The following is a 16344-nucleotide window of genomic DNA, read 5'->3' as shown; positions in this document are numbered from 1 at the left end:
ATATATTGCAAATAAAATACACATGTGGTGTGTAGTCTAATTCCATCCCATGATGTATTTCATTGTCACTGTGGTGGATGCATGCTGGTTGTTGAATGTCATACAATATGTGACATAACACAGTGGTTCAAGTGGACTTACTGGAATTGGCTATTTTTCCGGTATTTGTTGGTTGTAATTGTAACTTGTTGACATACGTATACTGTATGTAGAGGTCATGTTGTTGCCAAGTCAAAGAGTGAACACGACTCTACAGCTCAGAGGAGTTTTAGTAAATGTTTAGTACAGGAATATACAGTGCCCTGAAACCGCAAAACAATGTGATGAATTGTAAAACGCTTTTACATTTCAGAGAACAAATGAACAAAAGCCCCAAAACATTTACATTTCCGAATTTTTTTTTTTTTTTTAAAGCTGAAGCATTTTTACATTTCAGAAAACATGTTAACAAAACCAGAAACATTTTTATAAAAGACAAAGCACCCAGGAAACATCTCATTTCCCAGACATTCTTAGAAATCCCACACCCTTTCTTGGCAACGTCTGCCCCGCTTCGTCAAGATTTGCTCCTGTACATCTATATGGAAAATATATTTTTTTTATTGTTATTTACAATACTAATTGCTTTTTTAACAATTATTTATTTTTTAAAGTCCAGTTTTGTTTCAACTATTTTTATTTTACTCTTTAATTTATTGTTTTTTTCCCATTTACATGTTATTGTTTGCAATACAAAGTAACTAGTTATTTTTAAGAAATATATAGGTAAATTATTTCATTTTACTGTAATTTTCCATACCGCCTTTCCTCACTAAGATAGCCAATCACAAATAATTAATTCATCAACATTTTAATTTAAAAAAATGCTAATTGTTTATTCAGAATGTCTGACTTTTGTAATGTTTGTGTCTTTTGAAAATAAATCAACTGATGAATTCCCTCATTGCATAAATGAATTGGCGGGAGAAACTAACTAATTTTAAGGTTAAAAATGCCAAACCAGCAACCAATGTAAGAACCGTTGGAATATTCTTGCTAATGTAAATGCCGGATTGTCTGCGTTAAAGGATGGAAAAAGCTGCAAACTCCAAAATGGTCTTCATTGCCACTTCAACCATGGTTACCCAGTTGTGTTGTCGTCCTCGTGCTTCCTCCCATTGCGGTCCCTGTCAACTGTTCTCCTTGTGCCCCAGGGTCTGGCTGCAAGATGCGAACGTTGGACAGTGGAATCGGGACCATCCCCCTCCCTGAATCCTGCTCATTCTTCTCCTCCATCCTGCACCTCCTCCCCAAGTCCTCTTCATCAACCCCCGAGCCCGAATCCTCTCTCAATTCTGTCCCGGACTCCTCCTGCGAGGAGGTGTCCCCGTTACCCCGTTGGAGGATTCCTTCCGGTTTCAGGGACGAGCGCACCGGGGTACCCAATTCTCTGTCCGACGCGACCCACATCCAGTCAGTGCCTTTCCCTACCGTGGCCTTCCTCCAGCCCGTCCGACCCCAACCTGAACCCATTGTGACCTCTGCCCGTGTGTGTGATTCCCACAACAGAACCCAGAGACCCCCCCAAGGTAAAGTCAAGTAAAGCAACCGGAGCTCGGAAGCAGGAAGTAGGATAGTTCAAGACAGCTAAGACTCTCAAAAACATAATAATGTTGTTTTGTCTGATTTTGGCCAATTCTAGTGATATGCTGGTTTCCAATTTTCAGAGGTAGGAGTGACTTATATGTGACAATATAACACAGGATCACCGCTTGAATCAAGAATGATGTCCAGTTTTGAGGGGGCGATCTTGTTTCGTGCAAACGAGTCTTACGCAAGCCTTCTACTGCAGGGCCAATGCCAAGTACAACTTTCATTACCTCAACCACTGGGGGTTCTTGCTAGTACCTATTAGCCCTTGAGTTTGGAGAAAATGAAGCAAGCCTCCATTAAGACAGTAAATACATGCATTGTATTTTCAGTACGGTAAGCAGAACTTCATCCCCAAATTACCTATTCACACTTAGTGTGGTGAATCTCAGTGCAACTTTGCTTACCGTTTACATATTGTTTTTTCAAGCTGTGTAGTATCTGATAAATGACCACTCGTCACCCAGCCTGGCCACCAAGTCATGGGTGTAAAAGTTCAGTGTGAGAGTGGAATTATGTAAATGTGCTGACTTGTGACATCACAATCAGGCAAAATTCTGAACAGTAATTTTCAGAACTAGACATAGCAAAAGAGTGGTTGTGAGAACAATTATGAACGTGGCAAGGTTTGTAAGTTGAACCTGTCGACTGAGAAGGCAAGATAATGGGGAGCAGGCTGCTGTTTTGCCCAGCAGGCAAATACCGTTACATCATTCAGTAGAACAGGCAAGCAACTTAACAACCGGAAGCGACTTGAGTGAATTTAGGTCAGGTAAAAACAAAACAAGAAAAATGTCAAATGGAAACCCATGCACTGAATGAGTCCGGAAAGTATATTGAGGTTTTTTTTTAAAACAAAAACATGAATTCCCGTCAAACTGCTTCTTGGCCAATTGGAAATTGTATATTGCATAAAAACATGTCCAATCAAATTGATTTTGATGGGGACATACTATTGAAAATTAAATTTTTAATGGCATATAGATAAAAAGGTCTCTGAATTAATTGCCCATCATCAAATGCAAAAATAAATTACCAATTTAATCATCGGTGACCTGACCATTTTTGAAACTGCGTTGCCCCACAGCAGATTTTTGATTTAGCAGCTATCATGGGTGAAGAGCTGCCATTTTCGAGTGACAGCCATAGTTTGAGCAGATTATCAAATCAAGACTAGGGATAGACACAATCATTGATAAAGCTTCAACTAATTGACCCCTCCATACAGGGCACTTAACCACGCCTCCTGAAGTGACGTCACGCCACGTGCGCTAACGTCAGACAAACAATTAGCAAAAATATCGGCGCAGCAAGAAAAGAATAGAGCGAAACTGTCCGATTTACCGGCTGATTTCTCACTCGCATTCTTAGCTAACAGTGTAATATCGTTGAAAAGCAGACAGCAGGGCTTCAAGTATTTCAGCGAGGGGTATTTCAATGGTATTTACATGCTTATCGACGGAGAAACCATTGATATTAGCGTGAGATCTTTCCGGAGTCAGAGGAAGACCGAGAAGCCACATAATATAATATATTATAACCCAAAGACGAATTTGTCATTGACAGTTTCCTATTTTCGTGTTACCTATCACACTTGTGTGCAGAATCTGTATGTGTATCTGTATAGCCGTTTGTGAACCGCCGTATGAAGGAAAAGAAGGCGAGGCTTGATTTACGAGTTGTTTCTCTCGTTTTCTTTGTGTCACGTCCCGCGCTCCCCTCAATAATTATTCTTGAATTAGTGCCGAACCTACGTAATTCCCAACCGAGTACGACAATCACTACTTTTGTGTCCTCAAACATCCTTCCTTCAGTCTCGGTGCACGTCGAAGGCTTTTAGGACTGCTAGTCCGGTTTAGCTTAGCTCACCGCCAACAAAGCGACACGTTTTTGCAGTCAGATCATCGCAAAATATCGCTCAACACAGATCAAGTGTGTCACTCATTCACACGTAGCTATGTTATGCAAGCGAAGAACTGCTAATTCATTTATATGAGACATGTATTGAAAATCAAATATAGGGCATACCTTCGTGGAAACACAGTCCGGTTTACTGTAGCCGGCAACAAAGCGACACGTTTGTGCAGTCAGATCATCGCAAAATATCGCTCAACACAGATCAAGTGTGTCAATCATTCACACTTAGCTATGTTATGCAAGCGAAGAACTGCTAATTCATGTATATGAGACATGTATTGAAAATCAAATATAGGGCTTACCTTCGTGCAAACATATCTGTTCCGGTTGATGGATTCAGTTAATCATGCGGTCTTCCACAAAGTTTGATCCATCGAAGACACTTTTCGTACTCGGTCTTCTGTTCCGGTTGATTTTAGATGGATTCAGTTGATGATGCGGTCTTCCACAAAGTTTGATCCATCGAAGACATTTTTCGTACTGGGTCTTCGGTTTTGGAAAGGGTACGAATTGAACTCCACCAACTAGCCTTTCAGGATACCGGTCGTCACTATTATAAAGTCCGTGACTACACCTCTTAACCATATCTATTGTTAAAGAACCCAAATACGCGATAAAGCGCTAACAAAAGCTATACTGGACCATGCAACGTTGTCTGAGGGATCTGCGGGTCCAAAAAGGGGGCGTGGTTTATGCAGATCTCTGGCCTCTGATTGGTCAGCGACGCGGATGACGCAATTTCTACGGAGGGGTCAATTGCTAAAAAGGTCTGTCACTTATGAATAGAATAGAAATTGAGGTAAAAAGGAGGCCACAATACACCTAAAGTGGTTTGTGGAAAAGGATACTGAGCGCCTCTTAATACCCTCGTTGCTTTTATAGTCTTTATGAGCACTTGCTTATTTTTCACACTCTCGACTCTCCTCATCACAAACTCCTTGTCCTGTCACCGGTTGTCATGGTGATGAAAGCCCGTACTCGCCGTGGGCCCTGCAGTAGAGGGGTCACATGGTAAGCGGTGGCTTATTTAACCTTTGCACATGAGACAGAAGCGATCCCTAAAAACTAGCTTGAAAGGGAGGTTGCAAATTGAGTTATAATTCTTGATCCTTTGAGTATTCTGAGGAAAATGGGACAACCATTTTCAATTTTGAAAATCCTACATAAAATATCATTTAGATACATTTTTCAGGTGACCTTTTACAGGAATGTAAGTGGTTTTCCAAATAAAATGGTCCTCTCATGGCGCATGAACTGCGACGGTGGTGTTTACCTATATGTTGTCAATTTGTGTTTTGCATTTCGGTAGTGTCTCGCAAAATTTCTGTGATTGCTTTATAAACAGAGCACATTTCCTCTGTGTGTCTGTGTATTTTTATTTTTTTTACTTAGGTGGCATTGAACCAAAGAGGCTGACCTATATCAAAACCAAGACAAGAACCCCTCAGAGCCAACAGAAAGAGCAGACCAGACTGCAGCTCGCAAACTGTGAGACAAAAGAAACTGAACACTCACCTTCACATTTGTGATTTTGCCTGTGAGGAATATATTTGTACTTGTTGGAGGCGTAACTTAACCAATATGAAACCAGAGAGTTAAACTCACATTCTTGATTCCTGAAACTCATGTGATTTTTATTTAGAGAGAAGCATTAAAAAAAACAAACGTGGCAAAAAAAGTGTACCGTAATTTCCGGCATATAAACTGCGACTTTTTTCACACGCTTTCAACCCTGCGGTGTATGCGGTGATGCGGCTAATTTGTGCAAGGGGGCGCTCAAGCGAAAAGGTAAGAGTGAGACGGTGGAATATATGTGCCGAGGAAGTGACTTTTACCGCTCCAGCCCTGTTAGCGCTGCGCGAGCGTTAGCTTTAGCACGGCAGCATTAGCGCAGTAGCGTTAGGATTAGTGTTAGTGCTGGGGCGCTAGCGTTAGCGCGGCAATGCTAGTTTTAAACTCTTTGTATACCGTCTTTGTAAATATCTCATGTTTCAGTGTGGGAACTTGCGGTTTTTACACAGCTGCGGCGTATGTATGTACCAATTGGTATTTCCTTTACAGATGTACTGGATGAGGCTTATAACCAGGTGCGCTCTGTAGGCCGGGAATTACGGTATATGTAATATTGTTACAAGATCATTATGACCAGTTAACATTAACAAAGTAAGCATTAAAACCGCACTTGCATAGAGGAAAAAATAATAACTGTTTTATTACTGATTACTTAAACTATGGTATGTACAAATATTACCTAAAATAAAGTTTGGGGGAAAAAACTCTTATAAATGAGTTAATGCAACTGCATATTACTGAAAACCTAAATACAACTGAACTGTGTTAAAATAAAAATGTAATGTACAAGATTACTCACTTAGACATCTAATTCAGTAAAAATTCATATACCATCCGTGGAAACTCACGCTTTTTGGTTCACTGCCCTCAAAAATCATCGCACAAATTGACAAAATCGTACACCGCATTTTAGCAAGATAGGTTTTTAAGCTTGTTTTGTCGCACGGAAGCATAATGATAAACGATAGCTGTGTCTCAAGCTAATTAGCAAAACAAGTCAATCACCAAATACAAGTTCTGGAACCATCCTGATCATTTTTTTCATGTCATTCCCTTTCAGAGCATATGACTCCACTGGTTATTGGGAACCTACAGGAGAGCTCCCAAAAGCTCCCAGACCTCGAAGTGGACTGCATGCAAGACTTACACACTAACTCCTTCAGATATTCACGCCACCCGATTGCGGTTTGAGAAGAACACACACACACACACACTTCCGTTGTCTCATTTAAACAACACAACCAAGACTAGTTCTAGTGTCTGGACGACTGCTGTATTTAATCAGTTGGGAAAGATTTTGACTCCCTCCAGCAGGCAATATACAAAGTGCACAAAATCTGGGAACAGGTTTGTTGAGAAAAACCTCCACCACTTATTTTCCCGATGGTGATGTTTTTGTTGGGTTTTGATCATATTTTGTTCCAGAACAGGCTCACAGTTGATGAACTTGCGCATATGGCAAATCCACACATGTTGGTCAGAACCACGTGCCCTCGCAAACCCGTTGTCATGGCGAATCCTTGAAAAAATGATTTTGATGCCATGCTGCGACCACATACAGTAAATGGCTTTTGCTTAAAAAAAAAAAAAAAAAAAAAGAATTCACACAGCGCATCAGTCTAGTGTACCTGCTTCTGATTGGGCCTCATTTAAACAAATTTTCCAGTTGGAGTTTAGCCAAAAAGGTTGCTGTGACATGAAATGGGACTTCCTGTTCAATTTTGGTCATGAGTCCTAAAGATTTTTTTTCTTCACCCAATTTCTGGCAAACTGGTGACTCAGGCTGATTGTCTTTTTCCTTCCCAATTTCTAATAAGTAGGAGGCTTTCATTTCACCTAAAATGGATGCATTATCCCAAAATGGCCACATTCTTATTTTACTTCATGCATGATTTCTTGTGACTTTTTGCATGTCATCTTTTGAGACATTTCCACCCAACTTCTGTTTTCCTCATCTTTCTAGTGCTTACATTTTCACTATGACAAACAGTTTTCGAGTATGTCGAGTGCAGAGTTTTGCCCCACAAAAAAAATAATGAATTCCAAATAAAAAGTGGTTCAGTCCACTGAGTGGGCAAAGTTTTTTTCTTTACTTTTTCTTTTTTGCCTTTGTCTCCGTTCGACATTGTCATCCTCAAACTTTTTAATCAAGGCACTGTATCGCTTACATTTTTTTTAAATATGGATGAGTTATGTTTATGTTAAGAGTTCACAGCAGTGATTAAAAAGTACCATGAATTACATTTATTGATGTAAAGTGAAAACCTCAGCGTGTTGTTAATCAAATGAAATACCGTTGGAGCTATGGACATTTAAAATTACATTGCAGTCTCGGTCATGGGGCCGTGATTTTTTTTTTTCATGCGTCCTTTCTTCTTCACCTTGTCCACCCAATTTTTGTCGACTGGTTAAATTGTTGTCCTGTTCTCATTTTTCAACTTTCCAGGGGGCACCCAGCTAAAAAATTTCTATAGTAATTCTATAGACATCTATAGAATTCTATAGAATTGGCACAACTTGTTCTATAGAACTTTGGTTGTGATTTTCTATAGAATTTTTACAGAACAATAGAATTTCTATACAACTTTCTATAGAAATTCTACAGGACTTGGGTCCCAAAGTTCTATAGTTCTTTAGAAATTCTTTAGAAATGTTCTATAGAAAATTTTTAGCAGGGCACTATCAAGCGACCTTTAGGGAACCTGAGCACCAGGAGGAGCTTGGGCCTGGCTCGAATCACCTTGATATGCCTGAAAATGTATACAAGTGTGTGTATCTTGGGGAAAATCTATCCATTTTAAGGATCAAAAACTACTGAATACTCAATCGGCTAATCTTTGAAATTTTAGAAAAAAATACATCACCCCCAGACACCAGTTCCACCAATCAACAGACAACTCGGTTGGCATATCTATCATGAAAGGATTCACCAAAAGGTCTCAAGGACCCGTGGCCAGAACCGAACAGGAAGTCAGGCGTTATCGTTTGGGTGATGACTGGACAACAATTTCACTGACGTACATAAAACTGGGTGGACAAGTCCAACGTAAAAGGAAGCGTGAAAAATACTGACGGTAGCCATGCTTGAAATCTAACAGGAAGTTGAACATTTTGTGTTAAAGCGGCCATTTTATCCAAACTACAGCCCCCCTGACTTTGTTTGAAAATTGGTTCGGGGATATTAGCCCCTCGGACCAGTTTTACTCATCAACTCAAAATTGGATGAACATGTCTATTACCGGCGGCACCGTGGATCAGCTCGTAAAGCGTTGGCTTCAAAGTTCTGAGGTCCCGTGTTCAAAAATGTGGAGTTTGCATGTTCTCCCCGTGCCTCCGGGCACTCCGGTTTGCACCCACATCCCAAAAATATGCAACATTAATTGGACTCTCTAAATTGCCCCTAGGAGTGATTGTGAGTGCGGCTCTTTGTCTCTCTGGGCCCTGCGATTGGCTGGCAACCAGTTCAGGGTGTACCTTGCCTCCTGCTCATTGACAGCTGGGTTAGGCTCCAGCATTCCCCGCAACCCGTGTGGGGATAAGCGGCGGAGAAAATGGATGGATGGATGGATGGAATGGATGGATGGATGGATGGATGGATGGATGGATGGATGGATGGAAGGATGGATGGATGGATGGATGGATGGATGGATGGATGGATGGATGTCTATTACCACAGGACCCATGAAAAACTCGACAACCCACATGCAGTCAGATGTTTTGGTATGAAGCGGCCAGTTTAGGTGAATTCCAAGCTTAGCACTTTACTAGATAATCGCAGAAACAAATCGGCTCCTGGATGGCAGTTTTACCGATCAACACGAAATTGTGTGGATATTTCACAGGACACAGCGAGAAGTCTGAAGGACCTAAGCATGAAGTTGAAGAGAACATCAGCCATTTTGGTTTAAACAGACACATTTGGGGGAATTCTTGGGCTTGCACTTTAACAACCATTGGCCAGCCAATACACCCAAATGAGTCCTTATCAGACGCAGGTATTGTAGAAAGATGATAAACTGTGCAACTTTTTTGTCAGTGGAACCACATCTAGGCATTAAATGATCATTTTGAGGATTCAGAGTGAAACTTGCAAAGCGAGGACCGTTGGCTGCTCCACGTTGCGTTAATTATTGCATTGATCGCTTTATATTTTCCGCTGGTAAACCTTGATATACAGTAAATATGGATTCAATCTGAAGGACATCTGAAGCAAACCTTTGACGGGAGCCGACAATCACGTCGGGAGCGTTAACCTACGTGCACTTGATGCAGCACATTGAGCAACGTCGCTCTTCTTTATTGTGCCAGCGTGCTGGATGTGGATCTGTGGAGTTGCCGTAGAACCATTCTGACTGCTTTCATGACTACAGGAGCAGGAAAATACGACGTGACAAGTGCTGCACTCTTGACTGTCTGTCACATATCACAAATACTGTAACGGTCACTTTACAATGCTCTTGTTATGGGGGAGGTGCAAATCTGTCCATGATGGATTTTTTTTTTTTTTTTTTTTGCATTGTTGTCATTCCAACAGCGATGACGTCAGGACAACCCGATGAGTTTGTGCATGGAACCTTAGCGTACTCGCTCAGGGAAGACGTGATAATTGTCCCTGATCGAAGCTGTGGGTTTGAAAAGAGGAGTTTTGACAGTGGTTTATCTTTTCGAACGCACATTAAGATGTGTCTTGAGTTGATCTCGATATTTACCTCGTTAGTTTGTCTGTGCATTAATCTGCAAGGATGCCACGCTGCTTGTCTGCTTAGTTTCTCACTTTATTATCTACATATTCTGTCATTTCTAGTGATGTATAGGTGTTACTATTTACATACCTGTTTTTCCCACTTTTACATGCTTTGCGGCCACTTCCTGTTTCGCTGAAGCTAAAAGCAGTGCTTAACAAATATACTCGGCCACCTTCCCGTCTCAGAGAGCATCCTGCGTCGTGGAGTTCTTTAAATGCAAATGCTTTCATTTGCAGCTCCCTCTCGATGCTAAGTAAATATTTGACATTACAATCAAATAAATGATCACGTACATGGGTTTTCTTTATTTTTTTCCCTAAAACAATACTTGCCATACTAAAAACTCGAGAATAACAATAATATTTAAATAGAATAACCCTTGATACCTTTTCATGTAGCCTGCTATTGTGCACGTCCACCCAATTTCTCCCAGAGTCTTTAATTTTAGATGTTTTCATCCGGTCTGTTGTTGTAGCGATATCCATCAAATGTTAACATCGCTCAATAAAACCGATTGTTAAAACTGATGTCCATCGTTAGGGTTTTTTCTAACGTTCCATCAGTGCTACTGAATGAGTTTTGGTGCATAATTTTCCGGACCTCTAAAATGGGGCACATTCTGAAATCTTTCATAACAGCGTTGTAGAAATTGGGGTGTTTTCAGGCGTGAGGTAAAAAAACGTGAAAATCTTAATACAGGCAGTCCTCGGGTTAAAACGGTCTCGACTTAAAACGTTTCGACTTAACAATGCTGGTCCCCCCCATCCTCTACTTTAGCTAACTAATGTGCATAGTGCTCGTCCTAAAAGAACATCCATTGCCATGGAAACAAAGATCAGGATCATAAAAAGATCGGAGAAAGGAGAAACACCGACACACATCGGTAAAGTGCTAGACTTTAGTCTGTCGACCGTGGTGACAATTATTAAAGACAAAGCCCGTATTTTAGCCCGTGTGAATGGTTCCGTTCCTATGTCGGATACAGTGATCACAAAACAAGGTTCTGTGATACTTGTCGATATTGAAAGACTACTTATGTTATGGATTGAGGACCAGATTCCTTCGCAATAGCTAAGCACAGCCTCCCCTTCTTCTTCTCCATCCACCTCTCATCAGTTATGGTAAGTACAGCATTTTATTTCTTTATTTCAATGTATTTGTTTTTTTATACAAAGTATTTTGACATAAATTCTGACTTTAATGGTGAGATTCGACCCACAACGAAATTCGAGTTATATCACCAGCATAGGAACGGAACTTGTTCATAACCCGATGACTACCTGTACTGTCTATGGGTGAAAAACAACTCAACTTTCCAGGGGGATTGTGTTCAGAACCCCTAAAATCCATACTTTTTCACCAGAATACACTTACTTGCCAAAAAATTGTTAGTTTTTCTGAATGTCAACACCCCTCCCTTCAAGAAGGCAATTCTTTAGTCTCAAATTGACATTAAATGTGAAAATATTTTGGTAATTGAGCCCGCAACCTTTAAGCAATTTGTTAAGCACTGTACATTTACAGAAAATGAAGGCACTATCATTTACATATCAATCCTGTCACTATTGAGCCATATTGATATTTTTGAAAACGCTTTTAACCGTAGCAATAGACCTCTTATTGACCTCTTGACGCGAACTATGCTCACTTGTTATATGCATGTTGATGGAAAAAAAAAACAAAAAGGGTAGTGATGTTTTTACCTGTAGCAACACAAAGGTCTTATAAATGTGTGAGACGGTTTTTCATTGATCAGGGAAGCGATTGGCAACACTGACATACGGGTAGATAGAGCTTGGCATTGTTATAAAAAAAAAAAAGACTCATCATAACGAGTATTCATATTGTATTTTTCTAACATTTACCTTGTATTTATTACACACTGCACTGATTGGTGGACTTTTGAGTTGATTGCACTTTTATTGTAATTCTTCAGATGTTGATGTGTTTTTAATAATCCCATAATCACAGTGGTGTTTTTCGTGACTGTTTTCTTTGGAGTCATAATTTATGAAATTGTATCTTGCTTTGTTTTTATGTTGGAGGGGGAAAATAAAGAATAAACTATTTCAGTACCTTTGACTTGATTTTTTTTCCTCATGTATGTTTTCTAATTCGTGGCAATGTGAGTGTTTCAATACAGCAAGGGTTTTCCCTTGAAGATGTGCCTGGCACTGTGACTATTTGGTTGGAGTAGGTCGATCTAAACTCACACCTGTTCATGCCAAGATTTAATACTGGTGCTCCTGATCAAACACGATTTGGATGAATTTTGATCAGGCGGACAGATATTGAGTAAATGGGTGATTCCCTGCCTAAAGCATGAGTCCTTCACAGTGACAGTTCTGGTGAGGTAGTCAGCGCTAAACAGATACTTTATGGTCCTCTTTAAACCTACAGCACACTGTATTTGGAGAAAACCAAGCTAAACGTTGCTCTTTTCTTACATTTGTTCCTGCCCTTTATTATGAGTGTGTACATTTGCTATACGCCAGGCTAGGTTGGTATTTGTGAATTTTATTTCCTGAATCGCTGACTATAGCTCGTGTGTTCAGCACTGGCATTCTAACCAAATTCAGTGCATCACTACGCACTTTGGTGAGTGATTTATTTCTTTGATTTGTCCTCAATTGACCGTCCACCACTGATCTGATCGATAGAAAGAAACGTTATCCTCCTGATAGCAAAGGAAGAAAAAAATATTTCTTTCACAGCTCATATTAAAAAGGACCTCAACCAAAGGTTCACAAGAAAAATAATTCCAGCAAATGGAAGAAATAAATAAACCCATTGATATTTAAAGCACCAGAAGTAAACCATTATTTAACACTTTATTTAGAAGAAAAACTGACCAATGTAGTGACTGACCAGTATTATTAGTTTGTGAGAAAATATGACACCAAATAATTATGAATTTTTAATACTCTTAATATTGATGATAAAGCAATACCCACGGGAGCCATCATTACTTACTTACTTACTTACTTTTTGTATATGTATGTGTTTTCTATTTAATGTTTTACATTATGTCCACAAATGAAATAAATTCATTTCAATTTCATTTTAATTAACCATTCACTAAACCGAAGGTTAAAGTAATGCAGCAAATGTTCCACTTCCCTCCCATGTTAGTTTTTACATCTAATTAATTATGAAACGAATGAACACATTTGAACCAAGCAAATATTGAATGAAAAATAAAATGCCACATTTTTTTTTTACAGGACTCAAGATCATTTAAATGCTCAGGGGACCGGTTGCCAAATTTTCCCCACCCCTGCTATACAAGCGAATTAAAAAAGTAAAATTCTTTTCAAGAACAGCTGAGAGAATAGAAGAGAGAGAGAGAGAGAGAGAGAGAGAGAGAGAGAGAGAGAGTGAGTGACTGTGTATATGCGTGTTGCGTGCCTGTGTGTCGATGTCATAGCGCAGGATAAAAGAGAGGTTGCGAGTCCCAGTCGGTACCAGACGCACTGCACTATGTCCTGCACTGAGCATCTTCGGCTCCTCGGGTTCCTTTCCTCCAATCAAAACAGACCATGCGGAGCTACACCATTCTTACTTTGCTCCCGCTTTTCTTCTTCAAGTCAGGTATGCATAAATGATATTTATTTTGGGGGGAGGTAAAATGCATTTATTCATTTTCTCAATTTATGAACACATATAGAATGTAAACATAATATTGACAACATTCAAAATGATTGAGAGTACCTTGAGTTGCTACACATACTGCAAATGGAATCTATCCTAGCTTTGTGACTTTTTGGCAAAAGAAGTGGGGTACATCCAGCGTCAGCAGTCAATTAAGGGGCACATAGAGAGAAACATTCACTCAAGCTGATGCAGGATTTAGTCAATTAACTGAAGAAGCATGTTTTTTGGGATGTGGGGGGTGGATACTAGGGTGCCAGTTGTATATTCAAAACCAAATCTCCAAACTGTGGGAAAAAACACTTTTACACTGTTCTGGTGAAATGTTGTACAAATAGTGTAAAAATGTTTTGGCCCAGTGGATGGCGTGAATTTAGCGGTGGTCATTTATGTAAAATGTCTGTTATTGATTGTGACTCATTTGTCCAAATTTCCTTTTAGAAGTTTGTCCAAGTAAGATCCCTGGAATTCTCCCGACAAGATCTATTTTAAATCAATCGTCTGACTTTCTGTTTTTTGGGACGCTTTAGTGCATCCTTCTATGACAAATATGGTCACCCAATTTCATATTCATTGGTGAAAGTGGAATCCTGAGCTAATTTTAAAAATACACATTTCTTTCTAACAAAGTATGAATCCTTCAAGTCACCCAAAATGTCAGCTGTAAACCAAAATGGTAGTCTTTGTGTTCAATAACCCAATTTTTCTTCCCCTCTTACAATGCACCCTTGAATGTCCTCAAATTAACTCAACAATTGCAAGAAGGCTTATAAAGGGAAATATTTACCATAATCAGTAGATAAGCCGTTGTCTGCATTTGGTTTTCAGGCCCGGGTCTACAGATCCAGTGCTACCAATGCGAGGAGGTCGCCCACGACTGCACCACGCCAGAGTTTGTGGTCAACTGCACCATCAACGTGCAGGACATGTGCCAGAACGAGGTTCTGGTGAAGGAAGACGGTATACCGACTTTCCAGAAACCATATTCTTCAAACAATATGTCCCGTAGTTGTTTTGACTGTCTTCTGCATCATGCAATAGTTAGAGTTAATGTTAAAGTTCAGACAATAGGGTTATGATTAGCGGGCATCCCGATGGTGCAGCTGTAGTGTGTTGGCGTCACAATTCCAAGGACCGGGGTTCAAATTTCAGCCCCACCTGTGTGGAGTTTACATGTTCTCCCCATGTCTGTGTGGGTTTTCTCTGGGCACTCCGGTTTCCTGCCACATTCCAAAAACATGCGACATTAATTGGACGCTCTAAATTGCCCCAAGGTGTGATTGTGACTGCGGCTGTTCGTCTGTCTCCATGTATCCTGGGACTGGCTGGCACCCAGTTCAGGGTGTACCCTGCCTCTAGCGCGTTGACAACTGGGATTGGCTCCAGCACCCCCGTGACCCTCTTGAGAATAAGCGGCTCAGAAAATGGATGGATGGATGAATATTTCACATTTGCAATAGAGCATTTAATCGTCCCAAAGCCACGGTGGGCAGGGATTGCTTTATTATCTTTCTTTTATTGAGCGCAAGTCACCAGTTCCGTAGATATATGCACTTTTTAAATGACACGACATGAGAATATATTGTAAATGATTTTGCGGAACTCCTAGCGACAGCTCGCACGCCTCCGTGGACCTCAGTTTGAGAGCCACCAGCTTTTATTAAATATTCTTTCCTCTCTTGAATCAGCACTTGTGATAATGCACTGGCATTTGAGTAAAGAAGGCAAAAACATCTCATCATAGGAGCTTGATCAGTGATCACCTCACAATAATGTCTGCATTTGGACTCCTTTCAGGAATACACTACCGCAAATCCTGCGCTTCCTCGGGAGCTTGTCTCATCGCTTCTTCCGGCTATCAGCAGTTCTGCACTGGCAAGATGAACTCAGTGTGCATCAGCTGCTGTAACACACCACTGTGCAACGGCCCGCGCCACAAGAGAAGACCCCCAGTGTCTCGCTCTGTTAGCCTGACTGCCCCATTTTTCACAGTTTTTGCACTCTCGGGCTTGCTCTCTTCATTAAACACTGACGGCGGACGGTTTTAACCAAGGGAAAAATACTCCAAGCCAATGTGAATATAGTTAACTGTACACGTGTGAAGCTTTGTGTCACATGTTGCATTATATTTTTTTTGTTTTATCGTCATCAGCAAAAATCTTAAGGCGTCTTCGTAAAATAGATAAGTAACTGAAACAAATACTCACGGTAAAATGTACACACTCTAGGTCTAAACCCAAAGACCAAACCTTTTCCCGGCGAAAGAGGAGACTGAAAAAAGAATAAAACACAAGAGAAAATTGTGAGTTTACACAAGTTCACCTTAGCCAAGACGGTGATGGTTTTGGACAGGCCGGGTGAATCTCCCGACATAAACCCGATAGAGGGTCAAGTTTAACTATTAAAGAGACCGAAAAGAGCAAACCCCCAAACAAGCAGAACAATAATGATCCAAAATGATAGAGAACTTTATTTGGGCCAAGAAGTGGAAGCTTTTAGACTGGCCAGGTCCATTTCCAGAATCAAACCCTATAGAGCATGCACTTTATCTGCTAAATAGAAGATTAAAGGAAGTTATCCAAAATAATAAAGAGGTTAACCCAGGGAAACATGAGGAAGGTTTTGCCATGTCTAAGTCAATCTCCAGACATAAAGGTATTAGACCAGGGGGCGGGAACCTTTAAGTCTGAGAGAGCCATAAATGCCAAAATGTAATTTCAAACGAGCCGTGCAATATTTTAAAAACTAAATACAGGTGTATTTGAGCATTAATGTTGAAGCAACACTTTTAGAGTACAATAAGTCTCTGAATTCTTTTAAATAACAATGT

The 16344-nt window shown here is 40.3% G+C and overlaps 2 protein-coding genes across 3 annotated transcripts in view; both read left to right on the top strand.

Moving 5' to 3' along the window:
* LOC133512065 (nck-associated protein 5-like) overlaps nucleotides 1-11905 on the top strand; it is a 45175-nt gene extending 33270 nt beyond the window's left edge. The window contains exons 13-15 of one of the 2 annotated variants that reach the window (XM_061841321.1): nucleotides 1194-1568; nucleotides 4939-5034; nucleotides 6179-11905. In XM_061841321.1, coding sequence (XP_061697305.1) covers nucleotides 1194-1568; nucleotides 4939-5034; nucleotides 6179-6180 — 473 coding nt within the window. In that variant the 3' untranslated portion in view covers nucleotides 6181-11905. Of the gene's footprint in view, nucleotides 1-1193; nucleotides 1569-4938; nucleotides 5035-6178 lie in introns of those variants that run through there. The other variant, XM_061841322.1, reaches the window with a different exon arrangement.
* A 1452-nt stretch (nucleotides 11906-13357) lies between these two features.
* LOC133512525 (ly6/PLAUR domain-containing protein 1-like) lies at nucleotides 13358-15562 on the top strand. The gene is made up of 3 exons (XM_061842257.1): nucleotides 13358-13454; nucleotides 14343-14474; nucleotides 15312-15562. Exons 1-3 carry the CDS (start codon nucleotides 13403-13405, stop codon nucleotides 15560-15562), a joined length of 435 nt encoding a protein of 144 aa, XP_061698241.1. The 5' UTR covers nucleotides 13358-13402.
* Nucleotides 15563-16344: the final 782 nt, after the last annotated feature.

Source organism: Syngnathoides biaculeatus, chromosome 14, assembly GCF_019802595.1.
Source record: "Syngnathoides biaculeatus isolate LvHL_M chromosome 14, ASM1980259v1, whole genome shotgun sequence".
NCBI classification, from domain to species: domain Eukaryota; kingdom Metazoa; phylum Chordata; class Actinopteri; order Syngnathiformes; family Syngnathidae; genus Syngnathoides; species Syngnathoides biaculeatus.
Note: the sequence above shows the minus strand (reverse complement) of the source record. Positions and strands in the feature narration are given on the sequence as shown.

Coding starts and splice junctions, on each gene's coding strand:
- LOC133512525 (XM_061842257.1), top strand. CDS start 13,403: ATGCGGAGCTACACCATTCTTACTTTGCTCCCGCTTTTCTTCTTCAAG. Junction 13,455..14,342: donor GCTTTTCTTCTTCAAGTCAG/GTATGCATAAAT, acceptor TTTGGTTTTCAG/GCCCGGGTCTACAGATCCAG. Junction 14,475..15,311: donor GGTTCTGGTGAAGGAAGACG/GTATACCGACTT, acceptor GACTCCTTTCAG/GAATACACTACCGCAAATCC.